Raw genomic sequence first — 25260 nt, forward strand, 5'->3', positions numbered from 1 at the left:
TCTGAAATGTATTGTTACCGGCCTATACTGACAACAGCTAGTACAAAAAACAAACAAACAAACAAAAAAAAACAGTCAATATGTACAGGTTAGTTTTCGAGCAACAGAAGAAGAGACATGAAGAGAAGAGCATGCAGACTACTGATTGATACTAACCGACAGGAGAAACCATTCGGAGTCCTAGGTTGCCTAAAGCTATTTGGCTTTACCTCTGATAGCTAATTGAAATGTGCAACACTGTTTGATTACGCTCTAAACTCACAGGTCTTTCTGGAATAAATATATGGCTGCATATCCAAAAACATTGTGGTTGGGACACTAGTTTTAGTTTACAAAAGGCACAAAATGATGAAGGTATTAGCCTATTGTAGGATGAGAGTTTCTGCGATGCACAGGCCTTAGCCTTGTATCGACAAAAGCTTCTCGTAAGCAATGGTCAGCCTTTGTGTTGTATAACTATGAATAATGCTTTAGTTACACTACCTTATATTCGGAGATAAAAGTACAAAGCCAGCAGAGTTGCCCTGCCATACACGGTGCGTTGGTTTTTGCGTCTGCCTTTTGTGTTTTTTTTTTCCTCTTGCGAGCATAGTCTGTACAATATGCACCACGTACAAATGCAGCCGGACACAACTATTAGGGACAGAACGCCGAATCGATTCCGGTTAAACAAAAACGCTGATTGTCCTGTACGATTAGCAGCCATTAAAGGTTTTCTTTCACTAAATTAGTTTAAAACACTGAAAATAGACCCATAGTCGTGATAGCATGTCGAAAGGAATTAAATCACGGGGGCATGCTGAACTTCAGGCCTACTGTTAGGATTCAGATAAGTACAGATTGCGGAAAAATGCAATTTTGGTGTGTTTAAATGTCACTGCTGTCGGATGTATTACGAAGCAAATTGTGTGAACGGTAAGCATCAAGTAAGTATCAGCAGAAGTCTTGAGAAGGGTGAAACAGTAGTTAAAAGCTCCAGGGTTAACTAGGGCTAGAGTTAGCTTGATGGTTGCAGCACAGGTGCAGTTAAGCATTATGGCATACAAATGTATTTGTGTTTTTTTTTCTTTTCTTTTTTTTTTTTCTTTTCTTTTCACGAGATCATCATCAATCACTATTCATTTCCATGCAGGAGCAGCAAATCCTCTTGCCGACACATAATCAGAAAATAAATAAATTAAGTCCACACCACCAGTTAAGTGACAATAAAAACGATACACAATTCAGATGATACAGTTGAAGAAGATCTTTACTGATTAAAACCACTCAAGGATGAAGCAGTGTCTAGCTGGATGCCCAAACCAAGAGCGATAGAGCTCTACCAAAAGACGACGCAGGAGGCAAATAGGCCAATGTAAACTGGAGGTAGTCGTTTCTCGCTCCACTCCCTCCAGCTTATTCAGGAACTTTTCGGCCCATTTGGCGCCGGGCCTGAAACTCGCGAGCATGAGGAACGTGTTCTGCAGTCCTTATTTCACCGCATCACTTCTCCAGATGGACCCAGAAAGGCCAAAGGATCACTGTGCGCTGCACAGCACAGTGCAACAAGCTGCAACAATCTTCCTGTACAGTCTCTCCTTGCATGCATGGTGGTGGTGGTCAGTAAATCTCCAGGAGCAAAAGGAAGCCTGCCATACGTAGACCATAACGAACGTGTCTTGATTGTCATTTTTTTCTCACCCAACAAACCTCCCCAATCCTCCCCCATCCCCGCCCGCCCCGCCCTCCCCCACCCCCCCCTCCCTTCCAAAAAAGGTCCAGTCACTGTTCTTAGAAAGAGCGTTGGAACTCAATGGGCAGTTCTTTTGTTTGAGGCCAGCACATGTCCCTCGCAGCTGAGAGTATAGGAAGAGATATGTGTGGTTTTCAGAGGTTCTCGCCTTTCTGTCTTCTGTCTGCAAAACAGATGAACACTGTGAGAAACCCGAGAGCGAAGGACAAGACTGAAAATGTGTTTTTTATTTCCCAGCATGTGTCCTGCATACTTATGGACACACTCCTAAAAATAAAAGGTGCTTCAAAGGGTTCTTTAAGAAATGCCATAGAATAACCACTTTTGGTTCCATAAAGAAGAGTGAGGCCTCAATCTCCAATATCGTCCTTTTCTTAAATTTGTTCTTGAAAAAAGTCTGAACAGAAAGTCTAGATCAGATTCATGGTGTGTTTTTTAAACCGCAGAAATCTTGGCAGCAATGCTCTTATACGAGTAATATTGGATCCTGTTCTTATTGGCCTAATTTCAGCCAATTTAGACTAAATTGGAAAGCCAATTACTCAATGCCTGCTCATGGGAACCCCTCAGACCACGTGCAATGCTCCCAACACTAAGAGGGTCTTCTGACACATGTGAAGCCAGACACTGTCTCTATCCTCAATGTTTGGAGGAAAGCGTGGCTCCCCAGCTCCGATACAACAGCTAACAGATGCCTGTGCTGACCAACATCACACTATGTGGGAAGGTAGTGCCATCAACCCACCCCTGTGAGAGCAAGGCCAATTGTGTTCTCTCTGGTTCCGGCTGCTGATGGCAAGCAGCATGGCCAGGATTCAAATCAGCGATTCATGATCAGAGGATCATAGTGGCAGCACCTAAGTCCACGTAAGTGGGTATTACGAAAACACTTGTTCTTAAGAATGGTTGGCCTTTCAAAGCACTTTAATTTTTTAAATCGCAGCTGCTACCAAATGAATGGGATTAATGTCTAAAAAAAATGCATCTCACCTACAGTGATGAAGACAGATGATTTACACATCCCTGACCAAGTTTAATCTGTTCCTATAACAACACAAAAACATGTTCAGTGCATGAAACAGTGGCTACAACCATGACGTTTTATTATTATTACTGATTAGAAATCCTTTCAGGTAGTTTGAGAAGTTCTAGGCTCTCATTACTTTTCTGATATGTCATCTAATGGTGGTGCGCTGGCTTCAGCTCCAATAAACAGTGGAGGATCTTCTGAACTCCTCTGCACGGGCGGGGCATTTCTTCTGGATTTCACCTGCATGACAAAAAAGAAAGCGAACTTATGACCAGGGGCATGACTGAATTCTACAAACATCAGGGGCCAGGCTGCACTCACTTTTTTCCAGATGCTTAAAGCACTGCTGATGAGTACTGTCCATCACAGCTAGCTAACTGTCAGTTGGCTATGTAGTGGTTATTTTGATCCTTTCCAAGTGCCTAAAGGAACTCCCCCAACTGTGTTTACACAATGTCACTGAAGACCTGTCTTCAGATCAATTTGCTAAAAACTGTGAGGAATGAAGGCCACTTGACCGCTTTGAGTTATGCTGTGTTCAGCTCAGAGCTAAACCTGAAAGTCTTTCCCACAACAAACAACTGAAAAAAGGTGCAGTTTCTTATCTCCCAAAGATAGGCTCAATTCTCCTGTGTACTTTAGCCTGTTAAACCCAATGTGGGCCCACATCTCAGTCTTTTCTTTCCTATAACTGCACCACTGCTGTCACACAAAAACCTTGTATCTTCATTTTTTTACATAATCTGAAATTAATAGCTTTTTTTTGCATTGTGTAAAATGTATGATAAATGGACCAATAGAAATGCTCTAAAATGACTCAAATCACTTGGAAGTTAAGAAGGTTTTTTTTTTGCTCTGTAAAGTTCCCAACTAACATGTCCATGTGGGGCCTGTATGGGTAGCCACTGGGCTTCCATGTTGGCCAGTAATGGGGTCCAAGCAGGGTCAAACATGGGCCTTATTCAGAAGCCCAGTTCCCGAACTGGTTTGCAGTTGGGCTACCCATACAGGGCCCACATGGACATGTTAGTTGGGAACTTTACAGAGCAAGAGAAAACCTTCTTAACTTAAAAGTGATTTGAGTCATTTTAGAGCATTTCTATTGGTCCATTTATTATACATTTTACACAATGTAAAAAAGAGCTATTAATGTCAGATTCTGTAAAACAAAATGAACATAAAAGGTTTTTATGGGACAGCACTACCTATGGAGCTTAGATGGGACTCCATGTGAGATTAAGGTGGAGAACATAGTTTGGGAAGCCCAACTATGTTCCAGTAAAAACGCATGTACAAACCCACTCAGAGCCCATTCCCACCTTAACCCACATTCCACACATGTGAGCCCCACATGAGCATGTTGGCTGGGTTGCCGTTTTGAAGATGGTTGGAGACGGTTACAATATGCTTTAGTATGAGTTGAACTCAACTGCTCTTAATACTTAAAGGATTAAACTCTTGCTTATTATTCAGTTATTAATTTTAGTAAAAAAAAACTACTATACTGCATTTGATAATGTAATTCACCAATATGTATCCTTTGAACTTTAGTGTGTTAAAAAGCATGAATTTCTGAGAAAATGATGAAATCCAAGATTGTTGGCAGTTCAGAAGACGTTACACACCTTCCAGACGAGCAGGAAGACCACCCCGATGAGTGGAATGAAGAGAAGAGACAAGAGGCTCCTCTCCAACACCTCTGAAAGAATCCTCTGATTTGCAGCCCCTGCAGGTAAAGCGGATATGCGTCAGTTCTGGCTCACTCACTCGGTTCCTGGCTCACTCACTCAGCTAAGGGCTTTTGCCTGTCTCTCCGAATCTTAAAGCACAGCCTTGATCAGGTAGGGCAGAGGAATGTGACAGCTTGACTTTCCTGTGAAAGTCCAGAGGGACTGACCTTGCAGACAGCCGGGTAAACAGAGTAAATCTGCAGAGATGCTGCCAGGAGAGTTTAATACCGCAATGGCAGAGGCTGGTCTGAACGCTCCGACCAGACTGAAGGTGAATCGCTACTGAGGGCACAGAGTTGAAGAGCTTGTGGTCACTGTTCTTTTTTCTTTGTTGTTTTTTGTTTTGGCTACAAGGTTATTATTTTGTGGCCATAAATTTGTATGTTCTGGACATGCCTTCAGTAGCCAGGGGGCAGATTCATTCGGAGAAACAGGCTTGTGGCTAAGAGCCTTGCAAAGTTTTCCCACAATAAAAAAGGTCTGTGGTCACAAGCTGTGACCATTACATTTTTTTAAAAAGCTGTCATGTCCACTTTTAGATTTGTGTAATGGCTCACCTCCCTCTGAAGTAAGGTCTCCTGTAGATGAACTGCCTGTAAAGAGAGAGAGAGAGAAAAGAAAAGATAGGGTGGAGCGTTAATACACTTAGCTGAAAACGCCTCATTGTGAGCTGGTAAAGAGTCCATCATGGCCCCCTTTTCTTTTCGGCCCTACAAAAGATCCGATGTGTCCGCTCTCTGAGAGAGAAAGAGACCGTGCTTGGGAAGATCAGAAGATTGCTCGGTAATCAACACATTGACAATTGTGTGGCGGCTCTTTTCTTCTTTTCATGTGGTCCACCAGGGAACACGGCGAGGGTTTCAAGCTCAGCTGAGCTTACTGTCATAATGGGGCTGACACAGACCATGCTGCACTTCATGTTTTGTTTAGCGGGTTTGTTTGAAAAGGTGCTACGCGAGGTGGATACACAAGTATGCCCACACATATACATATACATCTATACACACACACACACACATGCTGAAATTTGACCCAGCATGAAATACACCCAAGTGAAATATCCCTAAAAATAAATACAGATAAAAATAAATAAAAATAAAAATAAATTTGATACAATAACATACTGGCTGCTAAATTTCCTTCGGGGTCAATTGAGTATATAGCTATATGTCTGTCTGTCTGTCTGTTTATCTGTCTATCCATCTGTCTGTCTGTCTGTCTATCTATCTATCTATCTTTCTATCTGTCTATCTGTCTGTCTGTCTGTCTGTCAATCTATCTATCTATCTATCTATCTATCTATCTATCTATCTATCTATCTATCTATCTATCTATCTATCTGTCTATCTATCTATCTGTCTGTCTATCTATCTATCTATCTATCTATCTATCTATCTATCTATCTATCTATCTGTCTGTCTGTCTGTCTGTCTATATATCTAATCACTGTCATGCAGAAGTCCCATATCTCAAAACCTGCACCTTTACAGGAGAAGGAAAAAGCATCCCAAAGTTTTATTCATAAAACTTTAAAAAATTCATAAGTCATTTTGAAGCATTTCTAATCAAACATTATATATACAAGTGCTATAACACTGCACATCACAGCTGTGATCTGCATCATGTTAACACTCATTACAAAAGCACAAACAGAAATGGACCAAAATCTAAAATTAGTAATTAAAGTTACCGGTGTTTACTTGCACATTACTAGATGAGTGGTTGTTTTACCTTTAGAGTGACGATGTGTCGACACTATTGTCGTTATTGTCGTTGTTATTGTTGTTTTCATTGTTGTGGGACATGGTGGGGGTTCACAGTCTGCATTCTCTCGCGAAGAATTGGCAGTATTGAAAAAGTCTTCCACAAATTCAAAGTAGTGTGCCGTGAGCCACTTTTCCTCTATGTAGTGGCACTGAAACTCTTGCATGGCTTCCTCCTGAAGCAAAGAGGGAAAAAAACAAAAAAACACACAATTCAAGCATGTTGTCATCTGTTCTGAAGCAGCCATCATACCATGAGCAGTTTTTACAGTACTTTTGTCCTCATAGTGTAACTGGAACTGGATTTGAATTGTAATGTTTTTGTTCTGTAAGACACTCATGATGATGCTCTGTGTGTAATGACTAGCTGACTATCCTCATTTCTGTTTATATGCAGTTGTATTCAGTTAGTATATTTCACAATACCTCTGATATATAATATTTACATGTACATTTCACAACAGTTTACAATACATTTATAATATGTTCACACTTATATTTGTATATCTCTAACTATTCTTTAAATATGTTGTATTTATTGTACATTTTGCACGTGTTGTTTTATTGCACTTCTAGTTAGATGCTAAAAATACATGTGTAATGACATTAAAGTTTAATCTAATCTATTTGATTGAAACTGTTTGTTTAGAAAAAAGTATAATATATATATATATATCTAATGTATATATATATATATATACATAGAAATCTAAGAAATTGGTAACGTCTTTGTGTCTGTGCTAGAAGTAAAAGAAATTCAACACTATCCTCTCAAATATTGGGTTTTGGGAGATGGTAGTGAAGGTGGGATTTTGGACTAAAATGTATCAGTGCATGGTGTTGTTTTGAATGACAGGTCGACGCATGTCAGTGCAGGAATTAATACATTGCAACTGGGTGCTAATGAGGGAAAAACATGGAGCCAAATTGGGCATTGTTGTTTTGTTTGTCATCTAAACACAAACTGCATTAGTGCTAATGCAGTGAAGCCCATCTGTGTTTAATTAGGTCTATTTTTTTTACTTGTAAAGGGATCTGGTTTCAAAGCCATTAGGCAGCCTCTTGTAAAGTGGTTTGAATGTGCCATTGGGTAGTAAATGCCCCTTCCTCCAAAGTTGCCATGACAATCTCACAAAACAGCACAGTTAAGGCAGTATTCGAGCCTAGCATGACGAGTGCGGCACAAAGAGTGCCGTTCACCGCAGAAGGAAATCATTTATAGTTCTTGGTACATTGACGTATCAAACAAATACGGCGCCCAAAACATGCGAGCGTTTGATGAAGGCAAGCTAGAAAGGGCCGATTAAGCCTGCACAAATTAGATCATGCTAAACGGCCTTCACAAGCTCTCTCTCTCTCTCTCTCTTTCGTTGTCAGGCGCGTTAGTATTTTTGGGTGAAGCATTTTTTCATGATGTGCTTTTATAAAGGAAGAAATGTTCCTGGGGCTTGCACCGAGCTGGCCGCCAGCCCAGAATCGCAGATGATTCCAATATTGAAAAATAACATGTTGAACATAAAATGGCCAGTTGTACGTTGTCTTATACTGAGACCTAAATGATAGCCTATTTTTTCTGCATACGATTTCTTACTCTGTCACTACACTTTATCAAATAGCTGATCTTCCACGCCCTGTTAAACAAGTGCTGTTTACAGCTTCTGTTCACACCAAAGGATTGCTCAACTTCTGCCCCCTCAGCCACTACCCAGCCTAATCTCTCAGATCAACTCATTTGCTCAAAGCAAGGTTTGTCATTCTTTCCTCAAGCTATTTTCTCTGCAGAGTCATGTAGGGACTTTGGGACTCCCTCTCGCTGCTTAATCAAGCGCATGTATTTGCAAGAATTCATCAGAATCCATAAAAGCATCAACAACATGACAGCCCACATTAAATGTGTCAACCTATCATTTGCATTGCAAAGCATTTCTGTATTGGTTTGCTTTGTGTCTTGTGTATGCTCTAATTATTAAGATTTGTTAGATTCAGTTGAAAACTATTTTATAGATGATAGATTTTAGATGTGAAGATTGGTCGATCCTGTAACTTTCCTTGGTCTGATTGGTAGATAGTATTAAGACATTTGGGCTGCAGCCATTAGCTGTGCGGTAGGCCACATATCTCAGCCGCCATGTCATAGAAGGTTGTCCTGAGTGAGGGACGCAATTGCAAAAGCGCTGCAATAGCTCCATTTTCTGTGGAGTTTCATTTTTGTGACCAATCAGCTACCAAGAAGTGGTCTTCGTGTATTTAAACAACAATCCAGCCACTATTTTCATCAACCCAGATTAAGGCCTGTGAGCCGCTGATGAAAAGTGTTTCTGATTTTGTTGGACAGTGAACAGAGCCCCTTCAAATTTTCCAAGAATTAATGCTGCAAAAAGACTTGGATGGTTCATGCAACCGATACTTCATTAGTTCATTAGTGTGAGACACGCCTCCTGGACATGAGGGAATCTATACTTAGCATGAAACGCTAAATAAGGTTCAATCTGTACTACCAGGTAAAGTAGAACGGTAAACACTAGCTTTAGGTATACTGACCTAATTGCCTGCAGTAGACAGGTAAGAAGATAGTGGCTAATTAGAATGAAGGTGTTGTGTAAACTGTGCAGAAGCCACTTTCACTATCACTGAGACTAGATGTACCTGTTCTCATTTACAAGGACACAGATTTCATTCCATTTATGGCCTCAGACTCATGTTACACAGGTTGGTGAATGTAGTGTTAGAAGTCGATTGAAGTAGCATGAGATTACGTTTCGCAACAGTGTATCAATTCTCAGGAACAAAGACTTTTTACACTTTTTAAATCATTGTTAAATAATCTTAAAAATAATAATTAAATGTTGAATTTTTCTCCCAATTTCTATTAATTATCCCACCTGTTCATAGCTTCCCTAGCACTAGCAATGCTCCTGAAACTAGGAGGGTAAGGACATATGTCTCCTCCGATACATAAGAAACCTGCCACCACCTCTTTTTAAACAGTATCGCCGGGCAGCCGACACGCTCTGAGGAAAGCGCCAGGTCCTCAGCTTCCCCACACACAGCTAACAGACCCCTCTCGAGAGTGATGAGTGGAGGCAGTGTCATCTACCCACCCAGAGAGAGCATGGCCAATTGTGCTTTCTCAGACTCTGGCTGCTGATGGCAAAGCAGCAGGGCTCAGGATTCCAACTCACGACTGCTGGGCCATAGTGGTAAATAATAGTTTCTATGTAAAGATTGGTGGAAGACAGTGCTTCATTTTGTGTTTAAACCCCGACCACTAGATAGCAGTGTACTTCGTCTTCAGATCCAACAGTTCTAATTGGATAAAACGTCAGCTTTACTTTTACTCAGATTTCATGAATATGATGGTGTGTTTTTATACTATGAGAGTATATTTTCCTAAAATTTGATTGGAAAAAAACAATATATTGTCTTTTTTACTTACAGTATCGTGATATATTGCATATATATTGAATTGTAACTTCTTTCATGTGACATACACATATCATATTGCCAGGTTTTTTTTCCCTAGTGCAGAGCAAGTATGTTTGTTCGGCCACAGGACAGACAATGTTGTTACCCACTATACTACACCAATAACCTTGCATCTCTTTTTTTCTTTTTCTTTTTTTTTTTTTTTTTTTTTTTAACCAAAAGAGATGTTTGGAAGTTCATGTCCCAACTTTCCCCAATAGAAATGTTTTAAAATCAATTTTTTAACAGTGACTTCACAAGGTTTTTGCATGTATCTGTGTTTTATCTGGATTCCTATCTGGAATCTGTGCCTCCTTGAAAATACACTGCCTATTCCCATAAGATATTCACTGGACAAATAACATTGTATCCTCTTTTTATACATTTTTCACATTACAACCACAGGAATACAGCGAACTTGCATTTTCCCTCAAAAGCAAGTCTGTGAGATTGCATAACTAGAGCAATGCCTCATTTCTGAGACATTTCTCACCATTCCTGAAGAAACCACCAAATTGGTGGTTTCTTCAGGATTGGTGAGAAATGTCTCAGAAATGAGGCATCGCTCTAGTTATGCAATCTCTAAAGAGCATGCTTAAAAACTAGTAAAAGAATTTGTAAAATGTGTCCTTGTGGGCGACCTTTCATTTTCTACCTGTCTGGCATTGAGTGTTTCACAGGTTTCTCATTATTTGCCATCTTCACGCAGGTCAGAGGTTATCTAGATTGGCCTGAGAGCTTTCTGATAATTACAAGGTCCAACAAAAGAAAAATGACAAGGGCCACCTTCATCAGATTACATTCCATTCACGGTCATCGGCTACCATAAACGTGTAAACATAAATTTGCAGCTGATCTCCTGTCAATTACAGTGGAATGGAGACTCACCAAGCTGGGTCCAATGTGATACCGCATCTCGCGCAACATTTGGACAAAAGTTCCTATATTGTCTTTGTTGGAGGAAATGTTCCCAAACTTCTGGGCCAGGACTTTTAAGCTCTCCTCCAAGTGGAATACATTTAGCTTCACCCAGCACATTCCACTCTGGAAGAGGGGAAAACGGTTTTCATTTAGCAGACTTTCGGCAAAAAAACAACAACAACAGAAACTGCAGTAACATTTCTTACTTCTTAATAATCTTTATTAGTTATTCATATTTATTATTAATTATTATAAGACGGATTAATGACTTACCACTTCTTTAGGTAAATAATTGATTGTGATCTTGTAATCTTTCGGAATATTCTGCTTCTGATGGAAAGAAAAGAACAACAGTTGTAAAGCTCTTGCCAGTGTCTTTCATAATCATAGTTCTTTTCTGGATTTTGGAACATATGGCAAAGAGCAGGATACGTATCCAAGTGCTTTAACAGGCAGCAAGCTTGAAACAAAAGGTTACCATTAAGCAACCGCATACATGCTAGCAGTTTCCGCTAACACATGGGTGTCTTGGCATCCCTGCGAACTAAGATTCACAAGCATGTTACCTATTAGCTAACAACTTCCATGTACTCATAAAGTGTGTTTGCTGCTGTTCTGCCTGTTTCTCACCTATCCTGCTCGTTCTGCACAACCATTCGGAGCGACCCTGCAATTAAGTCATGAAGAGACTCAAGCTACAACCACACAGTGGGTGGAATGACAGGGTCTACACATCCCAACGACACAACCTCCTAGTGTCAACCATCTAATATTAATGCTGTTTAAGTAAACTGCATCAGCTAATGCCCTCAATTAGTTATCTGTTGAAAACAACGGCATTAGTGAGGTACCAGAAATTGTGGTTGCAGCAAAATGAAGGTCAGAAACGGTCGGATCCTGATACTACAGTGCAAGAACGTGCTCACACACACACAAAAGACACTAAACAAAAAACAGCATTGGCCTTTTGGGTTAAGAGAGTTTACATTGAAATAATTAAGACAATTACATGGACTCTGACGCTACCGAGTGATTACAGGTTCTCTCAGGCAGCCATGAAGTTAATAGAATAAGCAACACATTTGGAATGAAGGCAGCCTAGGGCAAGCGACATCAAAGGCTGGAACAAAATATGTTATTAGGAAGTCTGTACACTACAAAATGCTCTGAATCACACACTGACTCCACCTTACGTAAGCACGTGTAATGGAGAAATAAACTGTCAACGCTACTGATTTAAACACACACAAAAAAAAGGACTCCAGAGAAGCCATGTTTTCTCAGATTCAGCCCTGCCTTTGTTCTTTAACACATTAGTTCCATATCTGTCACGGTGAACCTGCTTTGAAGCAATAAGGGCCGCACCTTCCCCCTGCAACGTTTGAAAAAAAAAAATCTGCGCTATCTGTCAAAAGCATGGATTAAGCAGATACACTTATTCAATTTCTCACTCGAATCGCAAAGCGAACCCAAGCGCAGCACTTGTTTCCTCACCATCTGCAGATGTTTGCCACATTGAACACTGAAGTTTGGCTCTTACCAGCAATGAAATCTTCTTGATGTCATCTGTTATGGGGTTTCCAATTTCACTGGAATAGGCAGCAACTGTGATGTAGAGTAATAAATGGACACAGGTGCGTATCCAAATCTGAAAAACAACAAAGCAACCCAAAAAAGATAAGCTCTTGAGCACATTTCATGGACAGATCTAATGAGGTTTAGTCAACAACTGCACTGAACTAACTTTTTTTGGCACCAGGCAACAGGATTTGATTACAATCGCAATTTCACATTATCCCATCTGGTGGGAGCCATCATAAACACAGCAGGCCTTATAATGTATTCATGAATAAATTTACATGCTAATGTAATTTAAAACAAAATCGTATGTGCAATCATGATTAAAACTGGATCCCTCGAAACAAAAGCAGTGGTCATTTCTGTGTGGCCTACCGAAGCCTTGTGGTTTGCTAAAGCCGAGATTGCCCCACAGCAGCTTAGGCCTAATGCCCTTCCCCTGTGTTGGCTCCTTAAAGACCTATGATCCCAGCAGGTTACGTAACATTGCCCAGATTTCACTCTTAACCCTGATTAGTAGAAACTTCAAACTTCACAAGACCTCAAATAGGAAGGAAGGAGCAAAGGGCTTTTAGATTTGCGCCAAAGACACTAGAGCAGGTCTGGAGAAGCTGAGGAAAGTAGTAGGGGAAAAACACTGATGGCCGGAACTCATGCTGAGGCCTTTGAGAAATCAAGCGTATCTTCACTGAGAACATCAGTTTTGCACACAGAAGCTTTCACATAACAATAGAGTCACCGAAAAACACTGAATTCACATTATTATGCTGCCAGCTGCAAAATCAGAGACAGTCTTGGTATGGTAATTGGTCTAGTCACGCCATGACTGTCGCTGGTTTTAGAGGCGGTTGAAAAAACATACACGATGAAATAATTACGGTTCTAATTTCTGCTCCACTTCATTACTTTGGGTCAAATTCAGACCCGGTCCGTCCATATACACAGCCGGTGAGTGCAGCTGGAACCTCTTACTGTTTGGTTGGGATTCAGTAGCACTTCCCAGTTGATTTTCAGCTGGACAAACACTAATTGTCAACAGAAACCTCCACGTCGTGTCCGACTGTCTGCATCTTGATAATATTACAGAGTTAAACAAAATACAGTAATGACATTAAGTCCTATGGAAAATTAAAGATTATTAAATAAACGAGTATGTTCTGGACACCAACTGAAGACATTAAATCTGGTATTCTAAAACTAAACGTGTCTGCAAACACATTCTTTTCTGAACCATTTCTGCTCTGTTTTGGCAAGCTGTACAGTTGCCATTTTATGGATTTTAGCCCAAATGTTAGCTTCTCACCCAAGGGAGAACGGACATGGACAGTCTGCAGCACAACTGGGACTTTCTTGGGTGACCTCTGTACTAAAAATACAATGTTTCAGGCAGAGGAGCAAGTCTAGGGACCAAACAACTACATTCCTGCAGTCTGAAACTATGTGTTTTAAGCTTGGGAAATGTGTTAAATGTACTTTCAGTTGATTCAGTGCAATGCCAAAGCTGAACCTCTGGCCCAACAGATATCTGGGAAGGTAATTCCATGTTTTGTGACTTGATGGACCTGGTGCCATGAATATAAAACAGAACAAAACACCTTTTTAAGGGAGTATTGTTCAGAATTTCTTGTTGTGATGCCTAGAAAATAAAGGAAACATGAATTTCCTTTGCACTGTAGTGCATTCTTTGTAGTCTCTGGTGTAGGAAGCTTCAGAACGCAAACCTTCATCATGTTAAGGAGACCTCTTTGTGTTGCTGTTGTGGGTTCAGTTTCAAGTCTCCTTTCTAAAGGGTTCATGCCAACTGCTCATACGTTCATATGTTCATACTGAGGCAATCCATGTATGGACTGTGACGAGACTTTACTGATCGAGTCAAATATATTCAGGGACACGACACACTTTAAAGCTGTTGACTGAGGAATAGCCAAAAGCTTTTCACTTTGTTTTATTTTGTCTTTTTGGGAACTGAGAATTTTTGGCCTGAGTGCTCGGGTTTTTGCATCTGGTGCGTGCAAAAAACAAAAGCCTGAGCTTGAGAAACAGCTTCTCAAATGTTATTTCTGTAATAATCCATCTGGATCTTCATGGAAACAAACAGGAGCACATCAATCATTGAAGTGTCAGCAAAGAAAAGAGGGTGAACAAGGCCGCAGCAGGGTAACTGGTTCATCTGAAGGTGTTGCCGCATGCAGAGGCATCCAGGTATTAATGAATTACGGGTGTTACCAGGTGCAAATGCTGTAACAGACGAGCTTAAACCATTAAACAATAATGTAATAAAAGACTGTCTCCTCACGTAATTGCGCCCTTTTAATTGCTGTAATAAAAAAAGACTCCAGACATAATCTTGAAGGTCACTGATCCTCTCTGAGGTACATAAAAATAGTGGGAAAAAATTAATAAATAAATAAACCACCATTGAAGCACTGGGGACAGATTTCATTCTTCATGACGTAGCAAATTATTTAACAGCCTGTCCTCATTTATTTTATTGAACCTTTATTTGAACATGGAGAAAGCCAAGGTTTTCTTTGCGGTGGGTCCAAGCACACATTCTATAAACACATACAGGAATAACACAAGGCCACAAAACCACAGTGACATATACACCAGTGAAAGCAGGGCCAGCCTTAAGCAGAGATTTGAATTGCAGAGAGGAGTGAAATTTAGCAGTACTGTGAAACTCATCCCAGATTACACGTTTCATTAAAACGACTTTTTCGTTTTACAACCCCACACTATAGTGGTCAGTGGAATTACGAGGGCAAAGCAATCATGCCTGTGAGCACACAGCTATTTTCTTGAATGCCAAGAGAGTCGTAAGTCGGTTATTCAGCCTGCACGATGGTGTAAACGAATACTATTCACCACTCAAGGCCTTAAAGTCTCTAAAGTGAGAGCTCTGCATAAACCAAAATAGGAAAGATACATTCATGCCTAATAAAGTGCAGTGAGCTGCTGCTGCAAACAGGTTTACTGAGGGGAAAAAAACCCCAAAAACTGGCGTTTGTGCTCAGACTGTTTCTTCTGCCTTGATTTTAAATGGCCCGCCAACAGAAATGCTAAATGACACGCCGCGGTTAGCATCCTTTCCCTGTAGACACAATCACTTCAATTTAATGTATCGTGCTAAAATGTACGCCAAGTTATCTGAAGGCCAGTCTGATTCAGTTGGTTGCATCTTCTGCAAATAAATAACCCGTGGTATGTGTTATCAGCATATCAGCATCTGGTACTTTATTGGACACTTCGGCCTACTCAAGCAGGCCCCTGTTATGCAATAAACTATAAACCTGTCAGGCATTAACAAATGAAAGAAAGAAAAAGAGAAAAGGAGGAGGGGTCAAGTGAGAGAGAGAGAGAGAGAGAGAGAGAGAGAGAGAGAGCAATAGAGTATAAAGAAAAAAAGTCTTGCCCTGCATAAGAAACAGATGCTAAGTTGATGAAAGGGGTAAACAGTACAGTATCTATGATCAGTGAATCCCTGATCAGAGACCAGCAATGACCCACTGCATCCATCTGCTACGGATTTGGGCAGTGATTTTCAGTCTGGCATGCAAGTAGGGTTCCTGAGGGAGGTCTCTGTGTACATTTCTCATAGTCCGCACTCAATACGACTCAATGCACAAGACAATTACTGACAGAGGAACAATACGGCGTAAATTCATGTCTGCACTAGTGGAAGGTGATCCACGATTGCCAGCAGGGCGTATTAGACAACTGTAAGCGAGAGAGACCATATCTGGGGAAGCAGGGAGCACCAGGGAGTCTACCAGACAGTTTGGCAGGTCGGGGATGACAGCAGACAACCGTGTTTGTGACCCGTTTTTGACCACAGGAGAGGTACGATTTTCAGAAGTTTCGCTAGAATTCTCCACAGCCATGAATCAAGCAAAGCCAAGTACTTCAACACAGGCTCTGACAGGGTGAAACGGACGAGACATAAGGCTCACAAGAGGGGAGAGTGAAGAGTGAAAAGGAGCACAGGGCTCCATTTGTTTCCCTGGATTCTAACTCCACTGGCAGGAGGGATACCGGACTTGCTGGGTAAAGGATTAGCGTCTGTTCTGCTTATCACAGATATCATAGGCAGGCTTTCAACACTTGTATCATGGATTACAAGAAGCTATGCTTCACCTGCTAATGCAATTACATTTCATTTAAGTTTGTCAATGGTTTTAGAACTGCAAGAATAACTGCCGGCCTGTCAGGGCCTGCAGCTCTCACAATAACATGACACGTTGATTCGGAGTGTCGTACACATGAGGAATATGGACCTGCCTTGAGGGAATCCTCAGTGGCATGAGATCTTTCGGCCTTGAATCAGACTTAAGAGACAGCATTAGACAAGATGTGTTGGCTGGAGGAACAAAAGTAATGACGAACATGAGAAAAACGAAAGCAGCAAAGCAGCTGAAAAAAGCTCTAAGAGGAAACAGAAATTCCAATTTTTGGGGGGTTTTCTGGGGAAGTCTTTATTTCAAATTGGGCACAACAAAGACTCGGGGCACAATGCTACCTCAGGCTAAGTAACCGAACAGAAGCCGAGTGCGATGTGGACAGAGATAACGTGGGAAAGAAAGAGTTTCACTTTTCCGCCTTTTTGTGTGACTGTAAGATGATGTTCAGCGGTAACCCTGTGAGCTCCTGAACCAGATAAGTGCCTGATTCACGCACAGCAGACACTTTGATCGTTTGGGATCATTAACTTAGCAAGCTCTCCAGACACAGCACTGGATTCATGGTGAACAATGATCCATTCACTCCTTAATCTCATTGACAAAAACAGGGCCTGGCATAACACAACTGCCAAACGAGCAGTCCATGTTTCATTTGTCTTATGAGGGGAGAGGTTTCTTTAATGTTTGGACAGCTATTACTCTGAAGACAAATCAAGTTGTAAATCACTGCACCGCAACGACAACCAGAGCGTCTATGATAAATGCTTCAGCGGCGATCACTCTAACTAACACCGAGGCTGTAAAACATCAGCGGCCTTAAGGATTTTGCCTTAAGCCACTAGGGGGCTCTGCCAGTATGACTGTGAATAGCAGTGACAGTAAAATATGACCTGTAACAGAATGCAATAATACTAATCCCCATTTGGAAGGGATTAGTTTGGGGGAGGTGGAATAATGAAATTTTACTACAGGATGTCTGTAAAATTTCTGACTGATTAAGGGGATAACAAAACTCGGCCTATAAATGACGGAGATGGGAGTGGCTCCTCGATTTACGCACTGCCATCACAAAAGGCCTGAGGTTTGCCACAGACTTCTTGAAACCTCCTTGAGTGTCTCCATACTGGAGAAAAACTCCTTTTCCACATGATATGACAGAGCATTTACTCACATGACGTTTAATATAGTCTGAGGTCAATTTTATGGCTCATTTTACGAAAGGTAAAAGCCGCTGATATCTTTAATGAGACTGGAGCGCACCGTCCATAAAAGAAATGACCAGCATGGTGAATTTGGACAGGACTAATTCACTGAGAAACACAGGAAATCATTACCTTTCCCCACCACCCCATATAAAACTAATCCCTTCTGAACAGGGCTTTATTCTGCTTTAGGCCGAGTCGATTTTATTCAGAGGTATGTCAGTGATTGTTGTAGCATAGTGGCTTACAATACCACCACTTCTAGCCAGGCAAGCACAGCATACTGCACCAAAGAGAGTCCTTGGGCAAGACTCCTTATGCTACATTCTCCCACCTGTGTAACATAATTCAAATGTAAGTCTCTCTGGTTAAAAGGCACATCAGCCAAATGCCATGTGCTAAATTAGTGCTAAACAGAGCATTAGCATCTGACAGATAAGTAAAACACTTCAGTTATTTCAGCTGTAAGCAGGACTCAGTGGTTGTCCTCCTGGCTTAGAAAAAAACCCAGGGGCGGAAAGGAAGCTTCATCAAATCACGAGCCCAGAGCAGCGAGAGTGCAAACAGCATCAGCGGCCGGAAAACTAGCATTATCGTTTCAGCCACTGAGATAGACAGAGACCAGCGTCCACTCAAAAAGTGGCCAAATCAAATTTGCGTCTGCAAATTGCACTCTGTCTGTATGTTTCCATTCAGGTGCACTTAAAGGTCCTCGGACTAACTGAATAAACACGGTATCAAATGTCCTGTGAATGCATGCTTTCGCACATTGCCCATAAAAGAAAGCACCACAAACATGCCTCTTCTTTAAGATCCATCCGTCTAGACGTAAACACGACTTCCTCGGCTTGACTTCCAGTGTTGGGTTTGGTCCAGATGTAAACGAAGGGACAGTGGAGACTTAAACATGGGCTTTCTCGGGGGTACTTCAAAAATGCGTGTGGTCACAGCATGAGTGGAAAGCTTCGACTAAATCAAGCAATAACCATAAAGAAACTCAATGTAGAATAGGAAACAGCTCTTTTATTGACATGTGGAATATCTCACAACGACAAGGCCTTACTGGCAGGGTGAATGGAAAGCCAGTGCAAACATAGTAGTAGTAAGAGTCGAAAACATTGTGAGAGCAAAACTGGGGTAATGGAAATGCAGTCTAGACAGTTGTAAAAAAGGAAGCCAATCTTGTAGTGTAAACCCAGCACCAGTTCTGGACTATACTGTGTTAAAATATGTTACAGTAAATCACAATTACTGAAAGTGTAAGGTGGAGCCAAATCATATAGCACCATGGCTCATCTGAGTCGTCCTTTTCTGCAAGCAAATATGACACAGTCAGTCAAGAACCTGAAACTCTAAAGAGGTTGACTCTTATAATAGGACAATGACTCAAAACATACCTCAGAACCACCATGAACTACTTCAAGCTTTTGGAATGGCCTTCAAACCATTTATGCATGTTGATCCAATTTTTATGAGGAGAACTCGAATCAAACGTACTCTACTTAGACGAGTCGATTTTACAATGTAGCTTTCAGAATGTTATTAAACGCGATGAAAAGCACTTGTCCGCGTCTAACCAAACCCCCTAGTGCAAAGCACGTCATTAAAGCATGTGAGTTGAGCCACGTTCTCGAAAAACTCTCGATAAGTGTTTAAGTTTTGCTAACTGTTTTTATTCCATCCTCTCAAAAGACCAACAAGGCACCAGAGCCCAATGAAACATGATCTGGCTACTGGATCGCTCGTATAAAGTGACAATTTGAGTCAGTGGGCATCACAATTAGCTTAATGCATTCGGTGCTGCTGGAGAGAGAGGGCCGTTCCCCTGCCACATTACCAAGAAGTAAATAGCTGCACATGGCGGCCCACCAAAGCTCAGTTAAGTTGCAAAGAATTCTGTTATGGGAGAAAGGGAGAAAGCTTATAAAACACTGAGTGGCAAAGCATTGAAGGCTGTGCCAGCAGCAAAATGTGCCAGGCCATCTGGGAGTTGAATATCTTTGGACGTGAAATACAACAATTAGCCATAACATTAAAACCACCTTCCTAAAACTGTACTGACCCTTTGGGACATTGACTCCACAAGACATACGAAGGTGCCCTGTGGTATCTGGCACCAAGACCAAGTCCTGCATGTTGTGAGGAAGGGCCTCCTTGTTGCTGGTTCACTGGTTCTTCTTCTTTGGAACACCTTTGGTAGGTTCTGCCCACTGCATACTGGCAACACCCCACTAGACCCGCCTGATGTTTTGGAGATGTTCTGACCTGGTTGTCTTGTCAAAGTGGCTCAGAACCTTTAACACATCAAGATCAAGAACTGACTGGCTAATATGTGTACTTCACACATTGACAGCTGCCACTGTGAGCAGATAACCAATATTGTTCAATGTAATTCACTTCTCCTGTCAGTGGTTTTAATGTTTTGGTTGATCAGTGCATTACTCAAGTACCATTATAGTTCTAGTGAGCGGGAAAAGACACACCTTTAGAAGCTTTGTGGTAGTTCATAAAGAACAGGCGTTAAGGGTAAGGTTGCTGTGTGGCCACACACTGAAACAAGGGTGACTCAAAATGAGGATTAGTGGACTTGCGCCAGCAGACAACGTCTGATAGTGCGAAACTAATTAAATCCAACACCTCACATCCTGCTATGTGAAAAACAAGTGAAAGGCTCCAAAGAGGTCTTTCCTAATCACACAGATCTCAGACCAGCTCCGCCTGTCTTCCTTTTTCCCCTTACACAGTTTAAAACAGACCTCTGGGTAAATGACACCAAGCACTACCGGGTCCTTCAGAATGACAGGACTTCGGGTTTTCAGGAAAATCAGGTTGTCTGGACATGGCATTAATGATCTAGTGCATTCCTTACTTCTCTCATCCGTTACCTACAGTGCCAAGATGTGTCAAAAAGCTATGTCTGCAGTACAAGCCGACTACTTCTGCACGTAAGTTCTTTATTACACTTAGAGCTGATTTCCCAGACCAGCATTAAGCTAAGCTAGTGCTGTGTGATATAAGATCAAATCAGTACCACGATTAACTGAACATTTTACCTCGATTACAATTAACAATTGATTGAGTGTTTGAGTTGTTCTTCGTGTTGCTTCCATGCCGCAGACTGGTCACATGACCACACTCGCGGTAGGGCAGTTTTTAAGGGTTCAGTACATGAACACACACACAGTGGGGAAAGGAATAACAGAATATAAGAAAATGTAAATAATCATCATGGGCAAGAATACGTTGGTTGGATCGCTGGATAAGGCTGGTGGTGAACTGCCCAGCCTTAACCTCTAAGTCTCGACCAAGCTGGATTTCCAGTGGAATTTCAATCTATTGTATTGGAATGTGGTCCAAGACTAGACTTAAACGGCTCCTGGAATCCTATTGCAAAGATGAATCATCTTCCATGGGAATTCCATATCTGATCACATTTATGTAATAATCTGATGTGTTTTTATTGAATACTTGCGCAATATCACCACCACAGTGTGTGTCCTCCACAGTTACAACCAGCAATTCCAAAACTTCAGCAACACCAGATGTCCCTGTAAACCGGTGGAACCTACATATGGGTGGGGCTTTTGGTTCTGGAACATTTCCTTTCTGCTTACTCATAGCAGAAGCTAAACATAGAAGCCTGCACAATAAGCTTTACCTGTTTGGCCTGCAAGTGTATTTGGTCAAGAGCATATCTGTTTGTTGCATTGTGACCAATTTAGCATTGGAGTGACCCCTTGGACTTTTGAGAAAGCTGTTTAAAAACAGGCACAGCAGCATTAGTAAACATGATGCAGAATGTAGAACGCCTACAAATACTTTTCCTTAGGTCTTAGATAATAAGGCCTTGATCATTTATTCAGATTTTCTTAAACATAAGTCTCACTTCTCACTTCACTCGGTCTACTGAGGCTCTTTTCATTCTTGCAATAAGTCTATTATGATATAATAAAGATATTACCAGATATAAAACAATAGATATAAAAGTGGAATTTACATATAAAGATCTTACAAACCAGCCTTTCGTAAGCCCTCTATAAGGTCATCACCCAGCACTCAGACTGCAGTTAATGCAGTGTGTTGGCACTAGTGAAGGCCAGTTGACAAGTGAAGGTTCTGTAGACCTTCTGTAATGGATGAAATGGATGAATCCTCCCGTAACACTGCAATTTACTGCAAAACTAGGCTTAATGCATGCCCTCAGATATTTTCCACTTCACTGAAAGGGAATCAAACTTATAAATAAAGTCTCTCAAGCAGGTGAAACCACATTTTTTGGGAATATGCCAGTTCTCAGTGCATTCTGTTTATGTGGAGTTAAATGTACAGAGCATATCTCTGTAGAAATTGAAGGCACTAACTGCATGTATTGGCAAGACTACAACCTGCAACAGCTTGATGATCTCTTATTTAGATCTGCAAACGATCCGCACCCACCCTTGTCCCAGCATAGGAACCAATAAATATCTTCTCTAGCAAATAATTACCCAAATTTTCAATTTCCCCGCCTTCTCCGACTCGATAGAGCTATGCTGACACAGCTGCTGTATCATTAACGGCTTGATAAGTATCATTGGACAGAGACAGCCGGGACGACGACCCATGCCCCAAAAATCTTAGATTAGTGACCCATAATGAGGAAATAGCGTGCTCCAAAAGGCCCAAGTGACCATGGTTCACAGTACACTTCCGCATGTTTGCATTATGAGTTCTGAAGTGGAGTGATTCATATCTCCGCCTGTAACATGCTGAGTGTCCTGACTGGTGTGTTTTTAATGACTGTGGCTGCTTCTGGCCTGAGTTTAATGCCTTCTGGCAAACGCTTGCATCTTTCCTTTTCACAACCTGTTCGCCAGCTCAAATTGCACTGTGTTATAACCAAGTATAAATCATTTAGCACAACAGCAAGTGTAGACCGGCCCTTCTTACTTCTCATCAAAGCATGGGGCAGTCGTGTTTGCCGTCTGACCAGCGATTAACTGCAATATTTAAAAGATCGTTTTTCAGAAAAGGAGACTGCGAGAGGGAATTTAATAAAAGCCTCTTTGATAAACAAGCCCATGCTGTGCGGAGACTGCTGAGGCTTCCTCTGTGATTACTCAGTCCAGTGAAATTGATGAATCCATCCACAAACGATGAGTGGATCTCCACAGGAAAGATGAGTTCATCAAACTCACTGACTGGCTTGATCAGTTGCTGCATGGAGAGGTCGGGGAGCTTTACATGCTAGAGACGTCCTGGATTGTCAGATTCCAGACTTCGGCATAATGTTCTGGAAACAGTGAATCATGTGTGTGATATGTTCTAGACTTGAGAAGCTCCAGCCACCAGCTCAGACCCCACAGTCCGGTAAATCTTCTCAAAATAAACACCCCAGCTCTAACCTTTCATAATCCGGAACCCGGCTACCATTCCTAAGCTTCAGTGAAAGAAGTTAACAGCCAATAAATTTCCAATGTTGGGAAATCTTTGCCCTTTATAATGGTACAGTCTCCACGCTTTGCATCGTTCCATCATCCTCAATGTTCTTCACTCTACCTCCAGGGCATAGTTAAAACCACAATGAGCCAAGGCCACTAGAAGAGCAGCTTACTGCCTCTACAAACTGCCATACTACATCTGCGATCAGCATAATATCCCTCAGAGTCGAGCTGAAATGAAGCCTTCCGTCTCAAAATGCTGGATCTACAGGGTGGTTCATCTAATACTGATTAGTAGATTAGTGGTCAGAAAACGACTTGGAGTGATCAGACATGTTTTTTAAAAAGCTAAACAGCAAAATGCTTGCAGAATTTGAAATGTGCACATGCATCATGTCCATTGCTCAGTAACCAGTGCTTTTTCATTGAGACATTCTATTTGAAGGAATTTCTAAGCCGAGGAGCCGAGTTTCTTTACTTCACTATACTGCTCTCAGTGTCTAACAAAGGCTGAAGTTGGAAGGAGGAGAATAAAAATGACTTTTCCATGTAAGAGAGGTTAATCTTGCACAATCTCCTGAAGACAGGCACCCTGCTGTTATCCTCCCCTTCAGTGAAACCCACAGTATGCGTAAACGAAAGTTCTCCCCGTACTAAATATTCTTTAACAGCACCTTTGAGAAGCTAAATGTGATTTCCAGTAGATCTTCTGAATCTCAAGCTGGCTTTTTTTTCTCCTGGTAGGTTGTGTGTCTGGTAGAGCACTAAATCCATGCTAAATCGTGCTTTTTCAATATTTCATTTTATTTAAAAAACCGAATCTATTTATTCTATTTTAGCAAATCTCCTATTTGTTTAAGCAAAATAAGCCCCGTCTTTTGTAGTTTTTCTGCAATTCTTGGCCTTATATCAAATAATACATTCAATAAATAAGTATTCATTTAAAAACTGAGCCAGTAAAACTACTCTCAAACCAGTCCTCAAATACCAATTAATTAATAAATTTAAAATCAATGTTATAATAACCTAATAATAATATTTAGATTTAGTATGTAATTATTTGATATTATTTTTTGTTGTTGTTGTTGAATAGTTTAATTAATTCATAGCTTACTATACAAGGATGAACAGCATGTCCCAGTTTTAGGGTATAGGGGTTCCAGATATATGCACACCAAACAAGACAGACCTGAGCATTACAGCCAGCTTCAACAGTCTGCATCAGTCATGTAGCACAAAACCACTTGACATTTACCAGACTGAACTGGACACGAAGACCACCAGTGGTCCTGGAAGCACGAACAGAAGCCCTGCTGCAAAAGTTATAGCAGATCGAGCCTCCATCATTCCTGCAATATCAGCCTCTGGGATATTGCTGACACAGATGGTTTACAGTAAATGGTTGCTGTAAGCATCCCGAGCAAAGTCAAGACAGTCCAGATGAGTGGTCCAGAGGGGGGATGGGGGGTTGGTTGGTTGGATCAATATGCACGTTAATATGACCCAACTGCCCTTATTATATGTGTTTGATGTGCATAAGGCGAGACTATGTCCCTTCAACGGATCACCCAACTCTCCTCCTGCATACTGCAGCCTTAATCTGGGGCATGGAGGGTGCAGTGCGTACGCTAATCCAGAGGTGCATAGGGCTACTTTCCCCACAGTGATTTAATGGACTAAGGCTTTGCAAACCATCACATGCGTTAGTGGAAAACACCAGAGCTTAACATCCAAATCTCAGAAACACTCAGAAAAACCAGTGCAGACCTCGTACTGCTAAAAAAACCGTTTCCAAGTTTCCATTGGTTTACATGCACTGCAAGAATTCAGGATAAGCTTGAATATTAAAGAAAGACACACACAAATAAACGCAGGCTTACTTTTGACTTCTTCATAGGGAATGAGAGGATTAACTCCAATGTCGACGAAACCCTATTTTATCTTACTTCTGCGGGCAGGAAAAGGGTTCTCTTCATCCCGTTTGCGCATATCCAAACTCATCCTAAGTAGAATCCAAAGTGGAGAAGGGAGGAAGAAGAAGAGGAAGACACTTTTGGCAGGACAGGGCAGGACAGGACAGGGCAGGCAGGTCTGGTTATCCAGGCACGCGCTTCATAACGCACGGTTTGAGAGCACACGGCGAGGCTTGGCCACTCGGCGAGTGTGAGCGTGCGTGTGTGTGTGAGCGCGTTTTCCCCCCACCCCCAAAAGAGCCAAACCCTTTTTATTTGCGTGTCT

General features: G+C 41.4%; 1 protein-coding gene across 1 annotated transcript; it reads right to left on the minus strand.

Moving 5' to 3' along the window:
- Positions 1 to 1745: 1745 nt before the first annotated feature.
- kitlga (kit ligand a) lies at positions 1746 to 25214 on the minus strand. The gene is made up of 10 exons (XM_072663410.1): positions 24903 to 25214; positions 12182 to 12289; positions 10915 to 10971; positions 10609 to 10764; positions 6224 to 6431; positions 5050 to 5085; positions 4388 to 4488; positions 2896 to 3002; positions 2723 to 2776; positions 1746 to 1895 (listed from the first exon to the last, which is right to left on the minus strand). Exons 1-9 carry the CDS (start codon positions 24915 to 24917, stop codon positions 2746 to 2748), a joined length of 819 nt encoding a protein of 272 aa, XP_072519511.1. The 5' UTR covers positions 24918 to 25214; the 3' UTR covers positions 1746 to 1895; positions 2723 to 2745.
- Between the last annotated feature and the right edge of the window lie 46 nt (positions 25215 to 25260).

Source organism: Salminus brasiliensis, chromosome 19 (genome assembly GCF_030463535.1).
Source record: "Salminus brasiliensis chromosome 19, fSalBra1.hap2, whole genome shotgun sequence".
NCBI classification, from domain to species: Eukaryota; Metazoa; Chordata; class Actinopteri; order Characiformes; family Bryconidae; genus Salminus; species Salminus brasiliensis.

Coding starts and splice junctions, on each gene's coding strand:
- kitlga (XM_072663410.1), bottom strand. Junction 3,003..4,387: donor TCTTCCTGCTCGTCTGGAAG/GTGTGTAACGTC, acceptor TTTGTCATGCAG/GTGAAATCCAGAAGAAATGC. Junction 2,777..2,895: donor TTAGATGACATATCAGAAAA/GTAATGAGAGCC, acceptor GTGTTGTTATAG/GAACAGATTAAACTTGGTCA.